This window comes from Marmota monax, unplaced genomic scaffold (genome assembly GCF_021218885.2).
Source record: "Marmota monax isolate L192 unplaced genomic scaffold, Marmota_monax_Labrador192_F-V1.1 WCK01_AAM20220418_F8-fsc00148, whole genome shotgun sequence".
Taxonomy (NCBI): domain Eukaryota; kingdom Metazoa; phylum Chordata; class Mammalia; order Rodentia; family Sciuridae; genus Marmota; species Marmota monax.
In genome coordinates, this window is record NW_026693034.1 from 1,913,861 (window position 1) to 1,939,498 (window position 25,638).

At 39.7% G+C, this 25,638-nt stretch overlaps 2 protein-coding genes across 2 annotated transcripts in view; both read right to left on the reverse strand.

The window, feature by feature from the left end:
- LOC124098759 (radial spoke head 10 homolog B) overlaps window positions 1-574 on the reverse strand; it is a 50,407-nt gene extending 49,833 nt beyond the window's left edge. Inside the window, exon 1 of the mRNA XM_046453698.2 lies at window positions 437-574. The gene's annotated coding sequence lies outside the window, so the exon portion shown is untranslated. The remainder of the gene's footprint in view (window positions 1-436) is intronic.
- Pms2 (PMS1 homolog 2, mismatch repair system component) overlaps window positions 312-25,638 on the reverse strand; it is a 30,528-nt gene continuing 5,201 nt past the window's right edge. The window contains exons 6-15 of the mRNA XM_046453706.2: window positions 23,467-23,634; window positions 22,777-22,874; window positions 21,672-21,771; window positions 20,158-20,242; window positions 17,155-17,310; window positions 11,230-12,088; window positions 5,669-5,836; window positions 3,292-3,392; window positions 2,913-3,082; window positions 312-933 (exon numbers count right to left, since the gene is read on the reverse strand). Coding sequence (XP_046309662.1) covers window positions 790-933; window positions 2,913-3,082; window positions 3,292-3,392; window positions 5,669-5,836; window positions 11,230-12,088; window positions 17,155-17,310; window positions 20,158-20,242; window positions 21,672-21,771; window positions 22,777-22,874; window positions 23,467-23,634 — 2,049 coding nt within the window. The 3' untranslated portion in view covers window positions 312-789. The remainder of the gene's footprint in view (window positions 934-2,912; window positions 3,083-3,291; window positions 3,393-5,668; window positions 5,837-11,229; window positions 12,089-17,154; window positions 17,311-20,157; window positions 20,243-21,671; window positions 21,772-22,776; window positions 22,875-23,466; window positions 23,635-25,638) is intronic.

Below are 25,638 nucleotides of genomic sequence, written 5' to 3' on the forward strand. Positions count from 1 at the left end.
CATTTTTGGCAACAGTTCAAATGGGGAGAGCCCATGAAGGAAACATCTGCAGTTCACACCCCAAGGAAACCAAATCACAGTATGAAGGTACAGAAATATCAAAATCTTTTCTTTCCCTCTGCCTAGAACAGCAGTTTCCAAATGCTTGCTGCACTGGGAGCACTTAAAAATAGCAACACCATCCTCATCCAGTCATTTGTTTTAGCCAAGCAGACAATTCTCTTTGCATTTTTGTGATTAGTTCTTTTTTAAATTTAATATGCATTAGGGTTGAGAATAACTAACCCCAAAGAACCATAATCTTAAGCTAATGAATTTCAACCAAAATGAATTTAATGATCACTGAGGTGGAAAGCTGCAGACTAAAACACCTCCAGCAGAACTGAGGCCTAGGTAACTTCCAAAGTATTCTTATTTTTGTAAAATAAGTTCTTACCTGTATACACATATACATTCAAATGCAGAACAAAAAAATTTTGCAAGCAATGCTCCACATGGTTTGAAAGATTCTCAAGTCTTTTTTTTTTTTTTTTTTGGAGACAGGGTCTCAATATGTTTTCTAGGTTGGGTTGGAACTCCCAGGCTCAAGCAATCTCCTGTCTCAGCTTCCTGAGCAGTTGGGACAACAGGAGCACATCATCAACACCTGGCTTAAGATCATTTTTAAGTGGATTTGGTACAATTTTTTTAAAGTAGCAGGTTAATTTTGAAACAAAAAAGTGTTACTTAAGACCCTGTCTTTCAAAACACAAAAATCTACAATAAAATCTACAAAGAAAATGACAAGTGTCAGTTCTGAGAAATGACATCCAGATTGGCAATGTGCCTCATGGTTGGCCTTCCATGGGGACAGTTCCAGGGGTGGTCCATCTCACCCATGTGGGTAATGAGCTTCTTCATCTCGCTTGTGTTAAGAGCGGTGCCAATCATCACCTGAGAACAAGACACAATGGTTTAGAGTTTTACTGGTCTCTGTTACAATACTCTTCAGAAGCACTCTTGTCTACAATAAACTTCCCCAAAGACGCCCCCTTCTGCTATCTCAGCCCTCTGCCTTTTGGTGGGTCTAGGGCAGCTCTAGCATGGCAGCACCACCTCTCCTTGAGACACCAACCCATCCCATCCAGAATCCAACCACTCTCAGCAGCTCCACCCTGTCTGCTCCAGCCACCCTCATCTTTCACCAGGGCAACTGCAGTGGCCCTATTGTGGCACCGAAGGGAACTTCTATGCTGGAGGCAGACAAACAATAAACAAGTTAACAGAGAAGCAGGATGAGTATCACACATGGGGCTGTGCAGATGGGAAGGAGCCAGGCCACGTGAAGGGCTGAGGGGCAGACCCAGGCAGAAGGAAGAGTAGAAAAAGGGATGGAGTGGAGTAGGTGGAGTGGCTGTGGAGCTAGAGAGGGCCAGCACAGCTGGAGCACAGAAGGGGCTGGAAGGATGAGCAGGGCATAGCACAGGCCTCCTGGGCAGGGAATGAAAGAAGAGAGCCCAAGGGGGTAGGCACAAGGGGCAGAGGAAGAAGAGATGCATCAGGATGCAAACCCCAGGGCAAAAATAAAGCTCATGTTCTGTGGTTCTAGGGTCTTCAGCCGTGAAGACAGAGAGGTAAAGTGCCTGCCCTGCTCAGTCACTCACTCAGACTCCAGGGTTGGAAGGTCAGTGTTAGATCTTCATCAAACAAACACCTGTCAGATTCTGAGTCCTCTTCTAATTAAACTCTTCCCTGGAGTAATTTCATCCAGTCTCACAGCTATGCATTCTACCCGTCCATCAGCAGTTCTGACACTTCCCTGGAGCCCAAGACTCACCAATGTACTGTTTTCAGACACCTGGCTTATAGAGTCACATGGGATCTCACACACAGCATGTCTACAGCAGTGCTCTTCACCCTGCCCGCTCCCTAGATGCTCTAGCCCTTCCCAAGCACTCCACCCCCATCCAATGTTCCACCCATTCCCCCGAAATTCCACCTCCTTCTTGACTCCAGACCCAGCATGCCTCACAGCTTTGCTTCCATATGTCCCTCTCAAGGCACATGGACCAGCCTCTGGACCTATTCAAACACCCTAAACCTTTGGATTTGCTATTTCTCCTAACCAGAAAGTTCTTACCCAAGGTAGCAGCTCACACAGCCATTCCCTGACTGCCCATCTCACCTGTTCCTCTGGTTGTTTCCTATCCCAACACACTGTGGGAATTTCTTTACAGCACTCACATCTAAGGTGTCATGTATTTTTGTTTATTTCTCCCCATGAAACAATCAGCTCCACATGAGCAGGGACCTCACCAGCCTAGTTACCTCTGTGTCCTCACATCTGGAACAAGGTTGGCCACAAAGTGGGCTCAAGGAATATATGCTGAATAAATAAGGAATGTGACAAAGTGACAAAGCCATTTACTGGACTTGGACATCATCAGGTTAATCCCTAGCCATTGCTACTATTTCCACTACAGATCTAGGCAACAGCAGGGACACAACACTGGCCACTGTGGAACACCTGTGACTCAATGACTCCACAGAAGCATAGATGGCATGGTTTTGGCCTGGCAGCAGCAAACCTTTCTCAACCAAAGTTGCTGTTGCTGTTACCCACAAGGACCATGGACAGGCAAGGTGCATGCAGAGCTGACCATGCTAGGACCAACAAAAGCCCCAAGGTGGAATATTGCTTAACTATGTGGAAAAAGGGCAACAGGCGTGAATTAGAGGACAAAGATAACACAGACCTGCTGGCTGGTATGTTGTACTAATAGAGATGATCTGACTCTTGGCATAACATGTTCTGTGGCGATCACGAAGACATTCAACAACACTGACCCAATCAGGAGCTGAACTGAGAACTTCCTAAGACCACAGGCATGAGCAGACCCACCATGCCCCACAGTGGGGCTTTCTATACTTACAGACTTCCGACAGGCTCTGGAGGCAAACATCTGCCTGACTCGGGATGGCCGGCACATGACCCCAGGGCTGTCACTCAGCATAAAGATCAGCTCATCTATATCTTGGGGTCCAAAAGTCCAGTTTTTACTGGTTGGCAAGGAAATCAACTTAGCCCTTTCGGTGACTGGAGCTAAAAGAATAAAAGTTTGAGAAAAATCCACTATTTGAGAAATATCTATTATTTGAGTACTACTGCAAAGGAACATCTGAAGACACAAAATGCTTCTTGGGAAGCCTTTGCACCTTTTACAAAATAAATAAACTGATTAAATAATGTCAAAGACTGTTCCCAGCTCTTAAAAAAATACCACAATTTGATAGTCATGATTACTAACTTACCATCTTCATCAATGACAAAATCAAAGCCATTCTTTCTGAATATTTCCAGATTTTCTATCAGGACAGATTCATTGACAGCAGTTAAGTTGAGGGTCTGAGGTCTGAAAAACAGGAGATTCACACTGTAACTTGACATTAACATTTACCCATAAAGCAGAAATGAAAGTGAAACATTAAGCTGGATGTGGTTGCATGCCTGAAATCCCAGCGGCTCAGGAGGCTGAGGCAGAAGGATCACAAGTTCAAAGCCAGCCTCAGCACTAAGCAACTCAGTGAGACCCTGTCTCTAAATAAAATACAAAATAGGGCTGGGGATGTGGCTCAGTGGTCAAGTTCAATCCCTAGTACCAAAAAAAAAAAAAAAAAAGAAAGTGAAACATTAATATTATATACTAACTTTCAAAAAATGATATAACATTATTCAGCTCTGGACCTTTCCACTATTCATCACAAAAACCTCCTGCACTATTTCTTTTAGTTTTCTTTTTCTTATAAAGTTCATATTAAAATTTAATGTGAAAAGTAGTTTGCTTTCTCCTCAATCTGCCATCCTATCCCAGGGACCAGGTCTTTTTTCAGATCTTCTCCTTAAGGATAAAACTATGCCAACATTTCCACTTCACAATAAAGATCATTTGAAAACAATGAACATGAACAAGAATTTTGCTATCCTGCTCCCTCCTCTGCCTACATTTCTTATCCACTCATCTCTCCTAATGGATTCATAATAAGACAACACTACTGAACACAGGAAATAGTCTGGTGAGCAAACAGAGACTAGGTCTCTGTCTTATATTAGTGAGGAAGAAAGACACTAAACAGACAGTCAAATCAATTATAACTACAAACAACAGTGAGATAGGGAAGAAAAGACATCCAGTGCCATAAGAGCATACAGCAAGTGGGCCTTGGCTCTAAGGTCAGGGGAAAAGCTGAGCTATGAGGACAAGGAGGGCAAATCAGGTAAAGGGAGAGAGGTAGGTATGGGATGAGTGTTCCCAGCAGAGAGAACCATCTGTGCAAAGGCACTCTAAAGGACTGCTCATGCTCCCAGAACCACACATCAGGGCTGGGGTTGTAGCTTAGTGGTACAGTGCTTGCCTAGCACATGTGAAGCACTGTGTTCGAATCCTCAGCATCGCTTAAAAGTAAATAAATAAAACAAAAGTATTGTGTCCATGTACAACAAAAAATATTTTTAAAAAAAGACACATTTCATTTTTCTCAATGAATTCCATGGCTGAATTAATCAGGATGGCCAGGATAAAGCCAGAGTAGCTCAAGAGAATAAGAAGGGAAAATAGAAAATGCTAAAGAGGTCATCAAGGGCAAACTGTGCAGGGTCTCATAGGCTAGGAAGGAATTTTAGTCTTTATCCTTTAATCTTGAAGTGTGGTCCATGTGGAACCCAAAGTGGCCTGTGATTATCTAATTTAACTTGTGATGTTGCACATTTATGCAAAATGTCAAAAGATCCCGTGAAACAAGCAGAAATATGTACACATTATAAAGCAGCTCACCAAACATCTTCACTATTACCACTACTCCTGCGGAAAATGAAAAGGATTAATGCATTCCATGGGAAATGGAGCATTCAGTAAGCTGGACACACTTTCCCAGCTGAGGACTATTTGGGGGGATGTTTCTCTATGCCCCATCTACCCCTTGTAGTCTGAGTTCATTTATCTACATAGTTTTATTTCCCAAATGAAATCAGTGACCTCTCGTAACCCCGCTTAAGACAAACCTGCTGGTTTACATGACAACCATCACAGCCCCTTGAATGGTGGTCACTGAAAACATTCAAACTTGACACAGGGGAGAGAAGTGCTGACTTCTTCAGCAATAAGCCACTGCAACAAGCCACTGAAACTGCTCTGCTACACAGGTAGACTGAGCTGCACACTCTGCTGCCTTTCTGAACACACAACCCTTCTGCACTGTAACTATGAATACTGTGAACTATCAATTGCCCTTCACCAAAATAATTTTTTGGCCAACCAGTGAGCCACATTTTTGAAAAGCTAAAAATTCTAATACCTAAAGAACACATCAGCTAAGTGACCTCTAGCAGGCTTTTTAGCATCTCTGTTTTGTCACCTGTGAAATAGTGATGGAGACAGTAAGTGTCTTGTAGGTTTGTGAGGATTAAATAAACCAGTGCATGCAAACTGCTTCAATAGTCCCCGGCACATGATAAACACTTAAGAAATGACAGCCAGGACTAGTACTACATAAAAAGTGTAAAACTGCTGCATGGATGTCCATGGCAAAGACTAACATGCACATAAGCAGACACTTATAAGTTCTTCAATCTTAAATGAGGGGAGGAACTAGGGAAATAGCAGTGAAAATTTAGGACTCTATGTGAACTTACGCAATGAGCCTCTGAGCCTGGAGAACAGTGTGCTGCTGCAGCATCTCGAAGTTGTACTTCTCGTCAGCGGCATGCTGGTCCACGAGGAAGATGTCCTCCTTCAGTTTGGTTATTATAAATCCCAAGTTAAACTGACCAAGGACCTCCATCTCTGCAAACATTGTTTTACTGCATTAAGAAAACATTCATTATAAGAAATCTTAAAGATTATTTTTATGATTACAATCCCACTTTCTACAGATAACACTGATTATTCATTCATCCAACTTCCCAGAGATGACATTATTCACTGCCTTTCATAATTTGATATATATATCCTTCTAGACCTTTGCCTATACACAAATTTGTTATTAAAAAAATAAAAATTAAACTTTATTCTTCACACCACTCTACTTCCATCACTTAACACATTGTAGAATTATTCTCAGATCCACACACATATACCTACTTCATTCTTTTTTTTTTTTTTAAGAGAGAGAGAGAGAGAGAGGAGAGAGAGAGAGAATTTTAATATTTATTTTTTAGTTTTCGGCAGTCACAACATCTTTGTTTGTATGTGGTGCTGAGGATTGAACCCGGGCCGCACCCATGCCAGGCGAGCGCGCTACCGCTTGAGCCACATCACCAGCCCCTACTTCATTCTTTTGACTGGCCACATAGGAACTCACTGTGTAGATGCAGCATACTTTGACAAATTCTCTACTGAAAGACATTCAGTTGGCCAACCAGTGAGCAACATTTTTGAACAGCTAAAAAATTCTAATAATGCACACAAAGCTGCAACAAGACCTGCTCATTCATAGGAGTTTTTCTGTGAGATTAGTCCCTACAACTATGTATGTACAGTTTTTTCTTTTCATAGCAAGTCTGTAAAAGTTTGCGCTCCTAGGGCTGGGGCTAGAGCTCAGTGGTAGAGTGCTCATCTTGCATGTGTGAGGCCCTGGACTCGATCCTCAGCACCACATAAATAAATGTATTGTGTCTACCTACAACTAAAGAAAATATTAAGAAAAAAAAGTTTGCGCTCCCACCAATAGTAAGTATAACTTTCTGCAAATCCTGGGTATTAATCCTTTTATTATCTGCCAGGTTTAACTACTAAGTCCCTTGGTAGGTGACTTCAAAATCTAACTCAACACTGTGTAGGTCAATGCAGACCAGAGACAAACCTCAACTTCACATAAGAGATAGATATAGTAACCCTGAAACCCACACAATTAAATTTTAGGAACATTTATTTTCCTCAACATAAGCCCCAGCTACGACAAAAAGCAAGATTGTTAGTGCTTATCACATGCACATCAGATAAAAACAGCAGACTTAAAAACAGCATACTACAGGGACAAAGCCATATCAATGTTTATTGCAACATAATTCACAATAGCTAAACTGTGGAACCAACCTAGATGCCCTTCAGTACATGAATGGATAAAGAAAATGTGGTATATATACACAATGGAATATTATTCAGCATTAAAAGAGAATAAAATCATGGCATTTGCAGGTTAATGGATGTAGTTGGAGAATATAACGCTAAGTGAAGTAAGCCAATCCAAAAAACCAAATGCCAAATGTTTTCTCTGATTTAAGGATACTGATTCACAATGTGGTGAGGTGGGGTATGGGAGGATTAGATGAACTCTAGATAGGACAAAAGAGAAGGGAGAGGGCATGGAGGTAGGAAAGACGGTGGAATGAGATGGACATCATTACCCTAAATACATGTATAAAGACACGAATTGTGGAACTCTACTTTGAGTACAACCAGAGATGAAAAATCGTGCTCTATATGTGTAATATGAATTGTAATGCATTCTGCTGTCATATATAACAAATTAAAATTTAAAAAAGAAAAAAAAAAAAAACCTCAGTGGTATCACTGCCACTGAGAATCAGTTTTCAGTTTCAAGCTGGTTAGAACAAAACATACCCAATAAACTCACAAAGAGAAAATTTAAAAAAAAAAAAAAAAGATTCTTAGAGCTGCTTTGGAACTCTCTGCCTCTCAGACAGTGGCCTGAGCAGAGAACAAAAGAAGCTGAGACTGCCATTTATTTTTGTAAATGCTCCAGGGCACTGTCACCAATACTTGTTCAGCAGCAGCAGCCACTGGGACTTCTGAGACACTGGCTTCATTACAATGAAGTGACAAAGTTGGCACCTCATCACAATCAACCACAGATGACAGATAGTGTGACTGTGATTCCCTCTGCATGCCACGGATTATAAACCCAAGTCATAACCAAACCAGTCCCTAAAGCCTATCTTTGAGGGTCTGTCTCCTGGCACCATTCCTGGACCATTTCCATATCAGTCAGAGTCCAGTCAAGGGATAAAAACACGCCCATGATTGATAAAGGAGAATTTAGAATAAAATTATTCACAGTAAAATGCGGCCAACTATTAAACTAAGAAATAAAGAGCAGCAAACACAAGGAGTAGCTGCTACCTATAGGGAGGGAGAGTGCCCAAAAGGGGAACTCCTGGAGAAGGTGCCACCATGGAGACTGAGCTCCAGCAGGAGTGGCTGTTAGCCCTAAATGGAAAGAAATGGCCAGAGTGAGCCATGCAGGGGCTCCTGATTGCCTCTGGCAGCTGCGCTGTGAAAGAGAACAGGCATTGGAAAGCAAGGAAGGAAGTGTCTGCTTTGTCATGCAGTGTTCCCCCCAGCAAGCTCTCTTGATGAAGTCTAGCAATGCGCCACGAGAAGTGCCTACCCATGTGGTCTAGCCTCCAGGAGTAAAGCAGCATGAAGACTGGAGAGCATGGAGCCAACACTCAATATGCTGGTAACAGCAGATTCCTCCTCTCCTGGAACTGTCTGCATGTGCTCCAGCTCCCTAGGAGAATGATCTTTGGGAAGAACCTGCGTGGGCCTCAAGACTCTTTGGTAGGTTTCTCTCCTTCTACAGAAAACAGTATCTGGTTTAAACAACTATAGAAGACGGCTTGATATGTTTGGTTGTAACTCAAAATACAGAATGTGGTAGTTGGTGGAGGCAGTGCACACCTATAATCCCAGTGACCAGGAAGCTGAGGAAAGAGGATCACAAGTTCAAGGCCAACCTGAGCAACTTAGTGAGATCCTATTTCAAAATAAAAAACAAAAAGATGCTGATAATCCCAGTGGCTCAGGAGACTGAGGATGGATGATCACAAGCTCAGGACCAGCCTCAGCAACTTGGCAAGATCCTGTCTTAAAAATAAAATATAAGGGCTGGGGTTGTGGCTCAGTGGTAGAGCATTTGCCTAGCATGTGTGAGGCATTGGGTTTGACTCTCAGCACCACATATAAATAGATGAATAAAATAGAGGCCCAACAACAACTAAAGACATATTTTAAAAAATAAATAAAATAGAATATAAAAAGAGGTGGGGATAAAATTCATGGTAGAGTGCCTTTTCCCCAGTGAGTAGGATTTAGGTGGTGAGCATTACCTCCACGTCATCTATTACTACCTACTCTTTTAACTAGAAATGCGTCTCTGAGAAAAAAGTAAACCATACCACACCTTGTCAGAACAAGAACTCTGAACCAGGAGCTGTGGCCAGTACAGCAACTGTGTGCTAGCAGCCAAGAGCCAAGGCAAGGCATGCTGTGGGTCGGGGATTTGTGAGGCAACCATCTATGGTTCTTGCAAAACTGCCAACTCCCGGGGTTGTAATGATCCACTGAGAAAGAAGGGTCTTGATGAGCTGGCTAGCCTGGACTTGAATTTACAATCCTCCTGCTCAGCCTGGCATGGGCCACCATGCCTAGCAAAATTAATCTGTTTTTCAAAGAAAGCACTTCCTGAACACTTAATATAATTTATATAATTTATCTTAATATAAACTAGGTTTATGAATATCAAAGAAAGTATATATTATTCTTTGTTGAAGCATATTGAATATGAACTGGGTAAAATCTGTGATCCAAAGTGCCACAGGAGGCCACTACAATTAGAGTTGTAGAGTGTGCAGCATGTCTCAGTAATTGGTGAGACAAAACATACCAGAAGTTTGTTTTTTTTTTTAACTATTAAAAAAGCCACAATGGGGCTGGGAAAGTTCCTCAGTGGTACAGCACTTGTCCAGCATGCCTGAGGGCCTGGGTTTGACCCCCAGCACTGGGAGGAGGAGGAAGCACCAGGGGGTAGATCATGATTACTGTGAAGAAAGTGGTAGGTAGCTACCAATGTTTCCCATTATTTGCCCTGTTATTTTTTCTTAAATTGACTCTCACTTATCCTTTACAACCACCAGACTGACAATGAGCTAGTGGTAATTTTTCGAAATATACATTAAACTAAAAAATGGGAAATGGTGATAATCTACCAAATCTGCCATAAATTTAACATCAGAAGTCACTATGGGTTGGAAATTGTCAGGAACAGGGATAAAACTGGGGTCAAGAAGACTTTGCTTAATTGGACTGATCTGAAAAGAATACTGGTGTGATTCAGATATAATGTGTCCCCCAAAAGCTCTATGTTGGACAATGCAAGAAAATTAAAAGAGGGGCTGGGGCTGTTGCTTAGTGGTAGAGTAGTCGCCTAGCACATGTGAGGCACTGGGTTCGATCCTCAGCACCACATAAAATAAATAAATAAAATAAAGGTGTTGTGTCCATCTACAACTAAAAAAAAAAAAAAAAAGAAAATTAAGAGATAAAATGACTGAGTTATGGGGCTGGGGATGTGGCTCAACCGGTAGCACGCTCGCCTGGCATGCGTGCGGCCCGGGTTCGATCCTCAGTACCACATACAAACAAAGATGTTGTGTCTACCGAAAACTAAAAAATAAATATTAAAAAATTCTCTCTCTCTCTCTCTCTCAAAAAAAATGACTGAGTTATGAGCCTTAACCTAATCAGTACTTTGATCTACTGATAAGGATTAACTGGGTGGTAACTGCAAGAAGGTAGGGTATGATCAGAAGAGATGGGGCACTGGGGGTATGCCTTTGGAGTTTACATTTTGTCTGTGGGGAGTGTTCTGCCTCACTTTGGGCACAGAGCAGTGGAGCTGGCCAACTATGAGCTAAGCTCTGAAACTGTGAGCCCCAAATAAACTCTTCCTCCTCTAACTATTCTTATCAGGTCCTCTGGTCACAGCAGAAAAACAGCTGATCATTATAAAGTGCTGAGAAAATCTAAGGAAAAACAAGTTAGAAATTTTCTAGCAGAAGAGTGTGGGAATGAGTTCTTTAAAGAAAATTAATATGACAGGTGTATGAGGCAGCAAGAAGGCGGTGGATGGAAAGACCACTGCCAAGAGTACACGGCAAAGCCAAAATTCAATCTGTGGCGTCATAGTCAGCCCTGACCTTATAATCTGAGAGTGAGAAGCAAAGAGGGCAAGCTCAAGAGGGACAGAAGTCTGTGGTGCAGGGAAGCCCTCAGACAGGGCTATCCTGCTGGGCAACACAGGTCAGAGGACACATTCTGGTGCCACCCTACCCAAGCCAGACAGAAAAGTGAAAGCCAGAGATTCCAATGCGGAGTCTGAGGACCAACCTCTGGTTCACTCAAAGCCACCAGCCATAAACCTGACCAAAACACCATTAAGAGCAAGCTTTACCTGATCTCTTTTCTCAGCTCATCTTCTGCTGCTTGATTTTCTCCAGGGCAAATTTTTGCCCTAAATTTCCTATAATTCTGCCCACTTTGACTTTGCTGTTCTTGGTGATTTAACTGCTTTACTCGTTTAGCTAAAGACTTCATGGAAAAGTCAAGGGGCACTATTTTCTTACTAATTTTAACAGCTACATCAACCTGAGCCACTGAGAAGTTCTGAGTAGTAACCAAATTTTGAGGAGTGTCAACATTTGAAGAAATTTCTTCTTTTTTAAAACGCTTGGTGTTTGAGTATGTAATATCAGTTGGTGGAGGCAAAACTCTTAATTTATATCCAGTATCTTCTTGGTTTAAACAGCTTTCCACATCTGAAAGGTGATATTCCATTTCAGGTATTTTCTCACAAGAGCCCACATCCTCCTGTGAAGATCTGTCTTCTGGGGAGCTCACCGCATGGTCACTGCTACAGTGACTGCTGGCTTCTGGAGTGCTGAGCCCTCCCTCTGAGCCAGCTGAAGTGCTACTGCATCCTGAGTCTTTCTCCATTTCCACTCTGTCCACACAGTCCTTCCTGGGACTCACCACCTCTCCCTGAGGGTCCTGAAAGCCTCTGCCAGAGACAGGATCTGAGGCACTAGAAGATGGTACACCCCTTTTTTGTACTGGAGAATTCCGCCTGGGTTCAGGAATCTCTAGGCCCCGAGACTGGGTCCCTGTGGTGTGACGAAGAGAAAAGGCCTCTCTCAGCCTGGAAATGGACACTACCTTTGTTTCTGCTCCTTGAGTCCTTAGAGAAGGGGAACTCGCCTGCTTTTCTGGCAGAGGCGTTTCCATTTCTGCCACATGCATCTTTATTAAGTTGCCTAGGCAGATGAGAACAGAGAAAAATATCAGGGACTGTACTGAAGTGAGACAAGAGGATGTTTTTTAGATGAACAGGCATTTCATAAAAAAGGACAAGCAGCTAATTAAATATGTAAACACTACCCACAGTTAATTAAAAGGGGCACAAATAAAAATAATATGATGCCGTTCAGCACCAGAATGGGTAAATTTAAAAGCAACTAAATGTTCACAAGAATGAGCCTCATGAGGAAATCTTAAACACTACTGGTGGCAGTTAGACTGGTACGGCTGCTCCGTAATACTCTGGGGAGCATCTCCTAAGTGCATGCACCAATGACCCAGCTCTGCTCCTCCCCCCACAAACAACTACGGATGGTCACCAGAAGACATGTGTGAGAATGCTCATGGCAGCTTTCTCTGAAGCCCCAGACGGCAAACAACCCAAATACCCACAAAGAAATTGTGGTATGTGAACACAGTGGAATTCTGTACAGCCACCAGAATGAATGAACGGATGGCCCATGTGACTTGGCTGAATGTTATACACAAATCATTAAAAATACTCATTAAATGACTGCAAATTAAAAGCAAATTAAACTAATGCTGCTGCAAGTCAGAAAATAATTTACTACTGGTGGTTAGTGTAGGAAAAGGGGCACAAGGGTGGTTTGTGGGAGCTCTTTCTCGATCTCAGGGCTATGACATTTAAGCCATACATACAATGTCTGTTTCTGTGTCACTGTTCCACTTCAACAGAATAGCTAAAAGACAGGCACTGAGGTCGCTATGCCTCCCAATACAGTGGTTCTAAATGGTCTATTATGAGGTGGCCTCTCCAGCTAGGTCTGGAAAGAGCTCAGTCACCAGTTAGCCCTTCCATCAGAGGCATGTGCTGCCAACAACCCTCCTCAGTGTTTCACAAGCAGAGTGATATCCCCACTCTCCCATGAAAACAATAGTCAGGAAAATCCTGAGTCTTCCAGATATAAGTCAGCCGCCTCGCCACACCAATACTGGCATTCAGTGTTCTTCTCCCACCACCCACTGGCTCACCAGACCATCAGGAGCCTCAGGCCCCCTACCATATTCTCGGATTCTCCCAATTGTACTCTGTGGCACTCTACAAAAGCCCACCCAACCATTTTCCAAATCAACCTCTTTCTGCCTTCAGGGTATTGGGAAATGTGAGGACAGAGAGCAGTCTCTCTGTTCCTACTCTGCATCCTGCTCCCCTTAAACCTGCGGACCTACAAGGCCGCCTGCTTGTCTAGGAAAGACCCGAGAAGGCCATAGTTTTGCTGTTCTCAGCACCTCCCTTTAGAGCTTCTTCCAGTCTCAGACTCATCGCAGAGCATTTTTCTCCCACTGGCAGCATGAAATGAGCACCTGTCACCTTGTAGCTTCCTACTAAGACTAGTTCCAGTCTTGCAGTAATTCTCTGGCCTTTTCCCCCACCAAGGACACAATTATGGTCTTCCACTTCTATCCCTTCACATTCAGACATAGGGATCAGGGGAAAACTGGCTTATGAACTTAACTAAGATAGAGTGGTCTGGCCACCAGACAGGAAAGGTCAACTCCTCCCTCTGCCAAGGAAGGAAGCTGGGGTTCAACTTTGGCACCTCCCACAGGTCATCCAGTGTTTATGGTTTGACTGAATAAAAACGAAAACATTTTATTCTGACAAATGGATGACAACATATGACCAAGTAGTAAAATAATGATTGAGCACAACATGACAGAGATCAGATCACCTTTGTGACAACTCTCACTTCAATGTGACACTCAATGAAGACTACATGGGATGACCTCAGGGAAAATGGCAGAGTGAGGACCTCCAAAGAGACCCTCCTCCTTAAAAGGAATAAGAAAACTGGCAAAAAAAAAAAAAAAAAAAAAAAGGTCAGAATCAACTTTTTCAGAACTCAGGAGGGAATTAATGTAAGACTTACAACAACTGGAGAGTATTTATTCAAGAAAAATGGTCAGATCTCCATAAAAACAGTAAGCTCTAAGGCCACTGAACTGGGTCTAGCCCCAGTCCCTCCTTCGCAGTCTTAAAATAGCCTTGAAAACCAATAGACTGAGCTCATAGTACAACTACAGAGGCCTAGCAGCCACCAGACAAAACAAGATGGTCTGTCAAAATTTCACGTCCTAGAGACATACAATAACTTGACCTGTCTGGTAGTTTCTGGAGCACCCCATCTGCAAGGCTGTCTATATTTGTGTGGACTCAGTTCACCCAGCACAAAAAGGGCCTTCCTTGAGAGTCATGGTCAAACCTTATTCAAGATAATTGCTTAAAATCATAGTCTGAGACAAAATCAGAGACTTCATGGCTACACATAACCAAAAAACACAGGTTTCACAGAGATTTTTTTTTCCAGTTAAATGAACAAACAAACAACAAAAAGCAACAAAAACAAATGCTAGGGAGGGGAAAAAATTTGATTTTGAGTTACCATATATTCTATTACTTAAAATGTTCACTTTTCTGTGGGAAAAAAAAAAAAAAAAGCAAGGAAGTATAACTCATGTAAAGGAAAAAAGATGGTCAATAAAACTATTCCTGAAGAAGCTTATCTAGGGACTTAACTAGACAAAGATTTTAAATCAGCTATTTTGGGAGAAGGAGGGTATTAGGGATTGAACTCAGGGGCATTCAACCACTGAGCCACATCCCAGCGCTATTTTGTATTTTATTTAGAGACAGGGTCTCACTGAGTTGCTTAGTGCCTCACCATTGCTGAAGTTGGCTTTGAACTCAAGATCCTCCTGCCTCATCCTCCCGAGCCTCTGGGATTATAGGCATGCATCACCACTCCTGGCTTAAATCAGCACCAGTATAAATGGTTCAAAGAACCAAAGGAAACCATATGTAAAGAATCAAAGAAAGTCAGATATTGTGGCACATGCCAGTAATCCCCGGAACTTGGGTGGCTGAGGCAGGAAGATTTCAAGTTCCAGCCCAGCGTGGGCAACTTAGTGATAAAAATAAAAAATGCTAGGGGTGTAGCTCAGTGGTAGAGCATCCCAAGGTTCAATCTCCAGTCTCTCAATCTCTCTCTCTCACAACACACACACACACACACCCCAAACTATAAAAATAATGTCCTGCCAAATAAGATTATCATTAGACAGAAAAAAATTCTTTTTTTTTGTACTGGGGGTTGAACCCACAGGCACTCTACCACCGAGCTATATCCCAGCCCTTTTTGGTTTTTATTTTGAGAAAGGGTCTAAGTTACTTAGAGTCTCACTACATTGCTGAGGCTGGCTTTGAACTTGTGAACCTCCTGTTTCAGCCCCCTGATAGAAATTATTATTATTATTTTTTCAAAGTGGCATATGTCTTTATTGACATTTCCAGATGGGATGTAGAGGGAAGAGAGGAAAGGAAAGCAGAGAAATCTGGAAGGACTATAAAAAAAAAGTCCATGCCTCTGCACAATATAAATGTGCCTCAGAGTCTCCAGTGGACAGGCTGAAAAGTAGGTGGGCCTGATAGAAATTTTTAAAAAGAAGTCTGGAATTGAAAAGCATAACCACTGAAATAAAAAATTCCCCAGAAAAGCTCAATAGAAGATTTCATCAGGCAGAGACATCAGCAATATTGGTGGGTTAACTGAGGTCATCTAGTTAGAACAGAAAGAATAAAGGAAAATGAACTGAGACTCTGAGACCCTCTGGAGACCATCAAACACACCAATGTACACAAAGTAGGTATCCCAGGAGAGAGAGAAACAAAGAGGCAAAAAGACTATTGGATGAAATGATGGCTCACCAGGATTGGTGGCACATGCCTGTAATCTCAACAACTCAGGAGCCTGAGGTGGGAGGAACACAAGTTTAAGGTCAGCCTGGCAATTCAGCAAGACTCTTAGCAACATAGCAAGACCCTGACTCAAAATAAAAAAAATTGAGGGGCTGGGGTTGTGACTCAGTGATAGAGCACTTGCCTTGCATGCATGTGGCACTGGGTTTGATCCTCAGCACTATATACGTAAATAAAATAAAGGTATTTAAAAAAATTGAAAATGGCTGGGGAATGTAGCTCAGTAGTAAAACATCCCTGGGTCCAATCCCTAGTATCCTCTACACCCCCACCCCCCCAACCCCAAAAAAGAAAAAAGAGACGATATTAAGACTAAAAAAAATCATTAGTATAGATCTGCCTTACAGGAAATCTAAAGGGAGTCTTTCAAGATGAAACAAAAGGACAACAGACAGAAACTCAAATCCACATGAGGAAATTAAGAGCACTAATAAAGGTAAACTATAAAGGAAGGTAAATATAAGAGAAAGAATAAATGTATTTTTTATTTGTATCCTTTTTCTACTATGTGATTTAAAAGATAACCATACAAAACAAAAATGATAAATCTGGTGGTAGGCACCAGATAAATCTGGATATTATTGAAATTAAATTATGGTTACTCTGAATTCAATTGCTATGCTAATTATAATCTCCAGGGTGAGTGCTAAGAACTTAACTCAAAAATATATAGTAAAAGAAATGTCAAGAGACTTAAGAATCTATAATAAAGGCAGACTTCTGCTCAATGTAAATCTTGTGTCATCTGCTGATGATTAGAAAAACGAGAGTGGTACTATGGATCAAGAAAGACATCACTAAACACCCATGGGAGGGCTAAAGGTGCTCACCCCTCGTCTCTTTGTAACAGATTACCCTAAGCCTACAGCTATACACTTTCTAGGGTGATATATCCTCTAAAGAGATTTTGTTTCACCTGAAGGAAAAAAGCAAGTCTCACAGGCTGGGGTTGTAGCTCAGTGGTAGAGTGCTTGTCTCCCATGCGTGAGGCCACTGGGTTTGATTCTCAGCACCACATATAAATAAACAAAATAAATAAAGGTCAACTTTAAAAAAATAAAATAAAAAGTAAATCTTGGGCTGGGATTGTGGCTCAGGGGTAGAGTGTTCTCCTAGCATGCATGAGGCACTGGGTTTGATTCTTAGCACCACATACAAATAAATAAATAAAATTTTTTTTAAAAAAAGCAAATCTCACAATAGCTAGAAGCTTTAGAAGCTATTCTGTCACTGCATTTTTCTTACCTTCAATATCCAACAGTGGCTGCTGATTGACATTAAGTTTGTTTACATCACTGTCAAACATTCCTATCAAAGAGGTCTTTAAAACTGCCAACAAAAGCTTCTCTTCTTGTAGTAAAATTTGCCTTTTATCTGGAGTTACATTGATATCAACACATTCTAAGACCAAAAAAAAAAAAACAAAACACATCAATTATGTTTTAATTCATCTTTAATTATAGTAATTTGTCCATCTACTACTCCATTCACTTATTCTTACCAAAAGTACAACTTACTAAAAACAACACAGGGAGGAAGAGGGAAAAATCAGTTGAGTTCAAGACTCCAATTGCATTGAGCCTGGCAATAGGCAGGAAGAAACACAAGGGGTAGGGCCCTATAGCCCTGTGCCTAGGGAGTCCAGTCCTGCTAATGGTTGCATAAGGATGCCAGTGGAATCAGAAAAACCAATGTGGGCTGCTTGAAGAACAATCTTGGTATTGAGGAGTGTAAGGTCAAATGAGCAAGAAAGAATTGCAGTCTGAGGAAAAGGCTGTAAGACAACACCTACATTCTCGAAGCAAATCAATTCTTGGGACTCAGAAGCAATTAGACACCCAATCAAGAGAGGTTTTCTGCAAAATGCTGACTAGTCATCTAACTCTGTTGGAGTTACTGAGAATGTTTGTCATAGTCTTCATTTTTCAAGCAACTTAAAAAATAAAATGTATACAATTAATAAAACCAATTATGGAAATAGTTTGAAAAGTCAAACAATGATACAAAGCTTTCAATTGACCCATTCAATCTTTTGTTCTGTGACCTGCATCTCAGCCTGTGCTGGTTACCTGCTTGCCTCACTATAAGTAACATTTCAAACTTTTTCACTTTTGCTTTAGCTCTTCAACATGTTCTGGCACTTACTTTCACATTTTAAAAATGCATATAATGCTGTCTTAAATATTCATTCATCTTACAGGGTTTTAAAAACTTCCTCTGGTGAATATTTCCAGTCTCCTTCCCCTTCAGAACACATGAAAGACTGTACTGCTTAGCCCAGTCTGGCTAAGTTAAACAGGGTCATGTGACTATTTCTGGACAGTAAAATATAAGAGGAAATGAAGAGCATCACTTCTAAGTTAAGACAGTAAAAAATGTAAAGCTCATGCATGCTCCTCTACTCTGTCCTGTCACTCTCTGCCTATGTTCAGATGGTGTAGTTATAAGTTGGTGGAGCCTCTGACTGAATCCCTGAATGACCAGATGGAGAACATCTGATGACCCAAGTGAGAAATGTGTTAGTAAGACAAAAATTTCTCTTAGACACGCCATTTGATTTGAAGTTGTTACTACTGAATACTTAGTCCAACCTAACTGGTATATATCTTACTATAAGAAGTCTAGCTACTTATAACCATACTTCTCTTAATTACATTTCAACTTTTGATTAAGCATATCACTATTTTCAATTTAATGACTCTGTAAAGTCTGCTTCTGGTGAGCTACATAGTGTTATGATTAAATCTTTTGTGTTTATTTTGCTAGATTTAGTAATTGTCTCATTTTAACTTTAATTAGTTCTCTTTGATATTCTAAATTATCCTCATCCTTCAACAACCTTCTACAAAATGTTACAATGTTAAAAAGTATTATGGAGGGGGTGGGGGTTGTGGCTCAGCAGGAAAGCACTCACTTAGCATGTGTGAGGCCCTGGGTTTGATCCTCAGAACCACATAAAAATAAATAAATAAAATAAAGGTATTGTGTCCAACTAGAACTAAAAAATGTTAAAAAAAAAAAAAAGTATTATGGGGGCTGGGGTTGAGGCTCAGTAGTACAGCACTTGATTAGCACATGTGAGGCACTGGGTTTTGATCCTCAGCACCACATAAGAGTAAATAAATCAAGGTATTGTGGCCACCTACAACTAAAAAAAAAAAAGTATTATGGTATCCAGGTTAATATTCATAAATTAGAGCTTTGAATGTAGCTCAGTGATAAAGCATTTGCCCAGTGTGTGCAAGGCCCTGAATTTAATACCTAGTGTCAAAAATAAATAAGAAATTATAAAATTAGTTTTTTCAAACAAACAAGAAAAACATGAACAATTTTTCAAATAGACAAAATATATAAGGATTTGAATGGGTAAACTGTAAAAGAAAAAGTACAAATAAACACATAAGAATATATAAGACCACAAGCAGTGGTGTACCCCTATAATCCCAAAGATTTCAGAGGCTGAGGCAGGAGAATCACAAGTTCAAAGCCAGCTGGGCAATTTAGCAAAACCCTATCTCAAAATAAAAAATAAAAAGGTCTGGGGATATGAATAAATGGTAGAGCACCCCTGGGTTCAATCTCCTGCACTGCCAAAAAAAAAAAAAAAAAAGAAAAGAAGAAGAAAAGAAAATGTAATGTATGAGAAAAATGCAAGCTTCAATATTTTATCCCCTACTGAATTTAGTTTAAAAATTATAATACCTAGTATTGTTGGCAGATGTATAAATTGACACAGCATGCCTTGAATTCAACACAGCAAAAAGCCTTAAAATGATCATATTCACTGACCCAGTAATTCCACTTCAAGAAATGTATCTTATGGAAACAATCATACAATGATTCTAAAATATAGCATTTGAAATTTCTTAAAATTGAACAACTTGAATATATCAAAAAATAAAAAAAACTGCTGAGCACAGTGGCACATGCCTGGAATTCCAGATGGCAATAAACCAGAATTTTTAACAATCAAAGAAAAATACCTAGATGATAAAATTAATTAGTTATTTTCAAAATCAGAGAGAACATTTTAGTCTACTTCCTCCCTTTATTGATATTAAAAAGTCAAATTTTCCTAATAACACAATTATGCCTGTGTGTTTCAAGTAGAAAGCAGGAAGGTCTATAAAACTCAAAATTTTATCACCATAAATTGTTCTCTTTCCAGTCAAGTCAGAGCTTTACAAACTTCATTTTCTTCTTTTAGGAATAAGTCTCCCATTTTATTGAAATCTCAGTGAAACGTACCTGAATCAACAGAAATGTTAAGAACAACAAATGGATATTGATGCCGATTATATATATGGTAGACCTCGTTCACAAGTCTGGAAACCTGTATAAAAACAAAAATGAGAAAACAATAATTGCTCCCTTCTCCCACTGTTGTTAACAACATGCTAGTCTAAGTTATCTCTAAAAGGGTACATTTTTGTTAAAGCATTATTAAATGAATAAGGTAATACTGGTATGCAAAAACCTGCACATATTTAAAGTATACAGTTTGGTAAGACTCTTCCAAGCAATCCTACTCCTGAGCCTCCCAAGTTAGCTGGGACTACAAGAACACACAACTGCCAACCTATATAACGTGTATATGTGTGTGTGTCTGTGTGTCTGTGTGTGTGCACACACACGTGCATGCCTATAGAACTATCCCACAATCAAAATCACTCAAAAGTGTTATCATGTCCCTCAAAGAGATATTTTTTAATCATAGACTCCTGAAATTGAATCCTTTTCCAATCTGAAGATGCTCTTCAAGAAATTTTAATAAAACTCAAGTGCAGTTTAAATGTTCAAAAGCACTTTCAAATGTACTAAAGACACATATATACAGGACATCATGATCAGATTACCTAATGGCATTAGAGATTAAACCATGGAAATTGCACTAACTAAAAACAGGCAGAAGCTAGGCGCAGTGGCGCACACCTGTAATCCAGCCTCAGCACAGCAAGGTGTTGAGCAAGACCCTGACTCTAAATAAATTATAAAACAGAGCTGGGGATGTGGCTCAGTGGCTGAGCGCCCCTGAGTTCAATCCCCATTACCAAAAAAAAAAAGATAGAAAGTGAACCACATGTGGTAGGTACAAGTAAATTTTAATCTGTCACTGGAAAAATAGAAAATATTACTAAGGTACTATGTTGCTGAAGATAGAAAAGTCAAAACTGAACCACTAAAAACCTATGTAACCATATCAAGATGATCAGTTTCAGTGTGAGGCAGAGGAAAATCTGGGCCCTTATTTTCCTAGAAAATGGCAGAAGGAAGAGAAAATATAGATAGAAACATATGCATGTAGTCAATCTATGCTGAAAAGTCTAGATGACAGAAAATGTTCTGAAACGTTTATTTTCTTCAAAAAGTGATAGCTTTTATGATAATAAACATACAGGTAATTAATATGTGCTTATCTATTTATGCTTGTGTGTATACATATATATACACACAATTGAAACAACTGCAGAGTAGACTTTCATAAATGCTTAAAATAATTTTAAAGCCAAATTTCTCAGTTGGTCCCAAGTTCCATGTAAATTACCTATATCATGAAATAATAAATAAAAAAACTCAAAGGCATTAGAATAAATTAATACATGGGGCTGAGGTGTAGCTCAGTGGTAGAGTGCTTGCCTCGTATACATGAGGCACTGGGTTCAATTTTCAGCACCAAATAAAAATAAATACATAAAATGAAGATATTGTGTCCATCTACAACTAAAAAAAAGAATAAATTAATATAAAAATTTTGTAAATACCTTTGCTGGGTCACAGGGCCGCCGATTGATGAAGAAAAATTGTCTGTCAGTTGAGCTCCTGCCAACACCATGTGCACAGCCTGCGATGAAGCCTGAGATACTATCAAGGATAATATGTAAGGGCAGGTTCCAAAGCTAAGCTAAGTGTTAAAACATTTAGCACAAAGTATGCAGTTAAAATCAAATAACAATGGGACACCTGGTGACCTGCTGATGAGTATTCCTACTTCTATTCCAGTGCATCTCTCCTTTATCCAAGAATCACAAAAAGAGCCCAGAAATTCTGAAGTGCCCTAAACTTCCACAGACTAAAGTCCATCTCAGATAATGTAGTGGGTGCACTGCTAACCTCCTCAGCTCTCTTTTCACCTTCCCTAGGAAGTCTGGGCCTCCATGTCAGGAGTGGGCCTCACTCCAAACACATTCTCAAGACCTTTGCACTATCCCCACCAGCTTGTCAATGGAGTCTACCTATTTGTTTTCAGAATCTCTACCCACATTCCCTCTCCTTTTAAAATCTGTTGTCAGCAAACTTATCTCTACTAAGGGATTGATGAAGTGCTTATTCTATATGAGGTCCACCCAGGGATATCTGCATTTCTATAAGAAAAATCACTTAACATAAAGAAATCAATTTTCAATTTTTCTTTTTTTCTTTTTTCTTTTTGCACTTTCAGGCATAAGCCAAAGACAAGTGGACGAGGAGTAAGCAATATGGACTTTGCCAGGGCCATTCCTACTTATGGAAGTGTACATTTTTCACAAACTAAAAATAAGGATGCTTTATAATATAAATAAGACCAGATTCTCAAAAAGTCAAACATTATAGATAAAATAATTTAAATATTATTCCAACTAAAGAGCCTTAACAAAGACTAATTCAATAGGAACCCCTTGAAATGTGCCATTTACCTAGAATACTGTTTGATTTAAGTAATTTTTATATAAACCCCCTTTCTCAACAGTGAAACTGTCCATGGTTTTAATAAGGGCATAAAAATACTACAAGCTTTAACATCTCTATTTAAAAAGGTTAAAAAACAAAAAAAAACCACCCTCAGGAAAAAGTGTGTGGTTGTAGTTTTCCTGGCAACAATCTACTTACTAAAACAAATTATGTAGAGCATCGGAACAGCTCAGACCATATTCTTCACAGACAGAGTCACTAGGGGGCAGCTGAACGAAAGGAATGAGGTTTTGCAACTGAAAGAAACCAAGAGTAACGGTTATTTCCTAATAAAGACAGAATGGTCCAAACTTCAGAGAAGATAAAATGTGTTTTCTTTTCCAGTTAAGCTATTCACATTAAGAACACATAAAAATTCAAAGAATCCCAATAACTGTTTTGCAGTGCTACTAAAAACCTGACTGTTTTGGGCTGGGTTTGTGGCTTAGAGGTAGAGTGCTTGCCTAACATGCATGCGGCACTGGGTTCGATCCTCAGTACCACATAAAATTAAAAAATAAAAAGTGAAAAATAAAAATACAGATATTGTGTCCACCTATTCTAAAAAATGGTTAAAAAAAACATGTTTTAACTACAAAGATGAAACACACTTGAGTTTCTATATTTATAATCACCACACTGACCACTCTAAGCTTTTTCAGAGAGAAATAAGGATATGGTATTTCATTTCTGGAATAATAACAAAATTTTTCAGCTCTAAAAAACATTTTTTTTACAATACATATCTTAAAAACTCAGTTCTTGGACTTATGCTCTATTAGAAAGGATGACAACCCTGTCATAATCTCTATAGCAATAAAATGTTCTTAAGTAACTGGCCACCATTACCTGCTTCTGCCCAAACACAGAGCCAATATTTTCCTTTATGCTGGAGCTTCCACTGGTGCATACCACAGGCTGTCGCTTTCCTTGTCCAACTTGATTGGTGCAACTTATACGGACACCTGCTGAAATGATGCAGTATGCATGTAAGACCTGGACCATTTTGGCATACTCCTGTGTAAAAAAACACAAACACAAGACTAAACATTATGTTTACCTTACAAGAATAACATGGCCCAAGTTAAAACATCCAATTCAACTGTGTCCTGTAAAAGGAAGCTCAGGCTTCAGCTCCTCTGCACTGTCCTCGTACTTACAGATGCACGTTCAATTTGACCTTGTAATCCCTCCCCTAGAAATTTATCCTGTTTTGTTATTCTTGCTTTATCTTATCCTTAACGAGGTGTGGGAGCACACACCTGTAATCCCAGAGATTCAAGAGGCTGAGGCAGAAGGATTTCAAGTTTTAAGCCAGTCTGGACAACTTAGAGAGACTCTGTCTCAAAAATATTTTTAAAAAGGTCGGAGGATAAATAAAGCTCAACGGTGGAGCACGGTTGGGTTCAATACCTAGTACCACCCAAAAAACAATTTTAAAAATTTTATATATTTTTTTTATTTAAAAAAGGGAGGGGGGCTGGGGATGTGACTCAGTGGTTAAGAGCCCCTGGGTTCAAGGTTAAATCCCTAGTACCAAAAAAAAAATTTTTTTTTTTAAATTATGGTATATCTGCATTGTGGAGAAATGATAAAAGCATAAGATAGTGTGCTGACCCAAAAATAACAATATGCTGAGTGAAAAATCAGGCACAACAGTTTATAGGAGATACAATTGTTTCAAAAATATCTAAACACATGTATAAAAGCTTCACACACAGATACCTTATAGTCTAAAGAATATAAACCAAATTCTAAGGGGTAAGCAGACATAATTTCAACTATTTACCACATATAATTCTCGATTATATAAAGGATATCCTTTCTGTATTTCTTGTTTTCATTACATTAATGTATCTTGAAAATTTTTCTAATACTTATATACATATGAAATTAAAGAGCATTTGAAAAAAACATACAGACTGTTAATAATGGTCATCTCTATCAAGTATAAGTTCTATGTTCCTTTATTTTTCTGAGGCACTGATTATTTTTTACCATCAGATGTAAATAAAATTTTCTCTATTTTTGTAAAATTTAATAAAGTTAAAATTAGCACAAATTACTGTATAAGTAAAGAAAGTTTTTAACTATACAGACTTAAGCAACTTTTTGTTATTATTAAAAATACATATACAGGGCTGGGGATGTGGCTCAAGCGGTAGCGCGCTCGCCTGGCACGCGTGCGGCCCGGGTTCGATCCTCAGCACCACATACAAACAAAGATGTTGTGTCTGCCAAAAACTAAAAAAAAAATAAATAAATATTAAAATTCTCTCTCTCAAAAAAAAAAAAAAATACATATACAGGGGCTGGAGTTGTAGGTCAGTGGTAGAGCACTTGCCTAGCACATGTGAGGCACTGGGTTTGATCCTCAGCACCACATAAAAATAAGTAAGTAAAATAAAGGTTAAAAAAAACAAACAAACAGAAATATAGCCAGCACAGTGGTGCACACCTGTGTTGCCAGCTACTCAGGAGACTGAGGGAGGAGGATTCCAAGTTCAAGGTCAGTACCAGCAATTATTGAGACCCAGTCTCAAAATAAAAAATAAAAAGAGCTGGGGATGTAACTCAGTGGTAAAGCACCCTTCTGTTCAATCCCCAGCACCAAAAATATGTGCATGTATATCAAAGAGAAAAGCAACAGGACAGCAAAATGCACAAGATCTCACATCCAATGATAACCTCTCAAACATTCAAATGTCCACTCTTCCAGCCTTTTTGCAACACATATTTAGGTCAGTTGTTTCATTTATTCAAAACTGTACTTATACAAAGACAATTTCATAATCTGCTTTTGAAATACAAAATAGCATTTTGCCATCCATTTGCATTCAAATTCAAAATAATTTATTTTTCAGGAAATCAAGAGAAATAATCTTACTTTAAAATGAAGATGGGATCTAGGTATGGTTACACACACCTTTAATTCCAGCAGCTCAAGAGGCTGAGCCAAGAGGATGGCAAGTTTAAAGCCAGCCTCTGCAACTTAGCAAGGCCCTAAGCAACTCAGTGAGA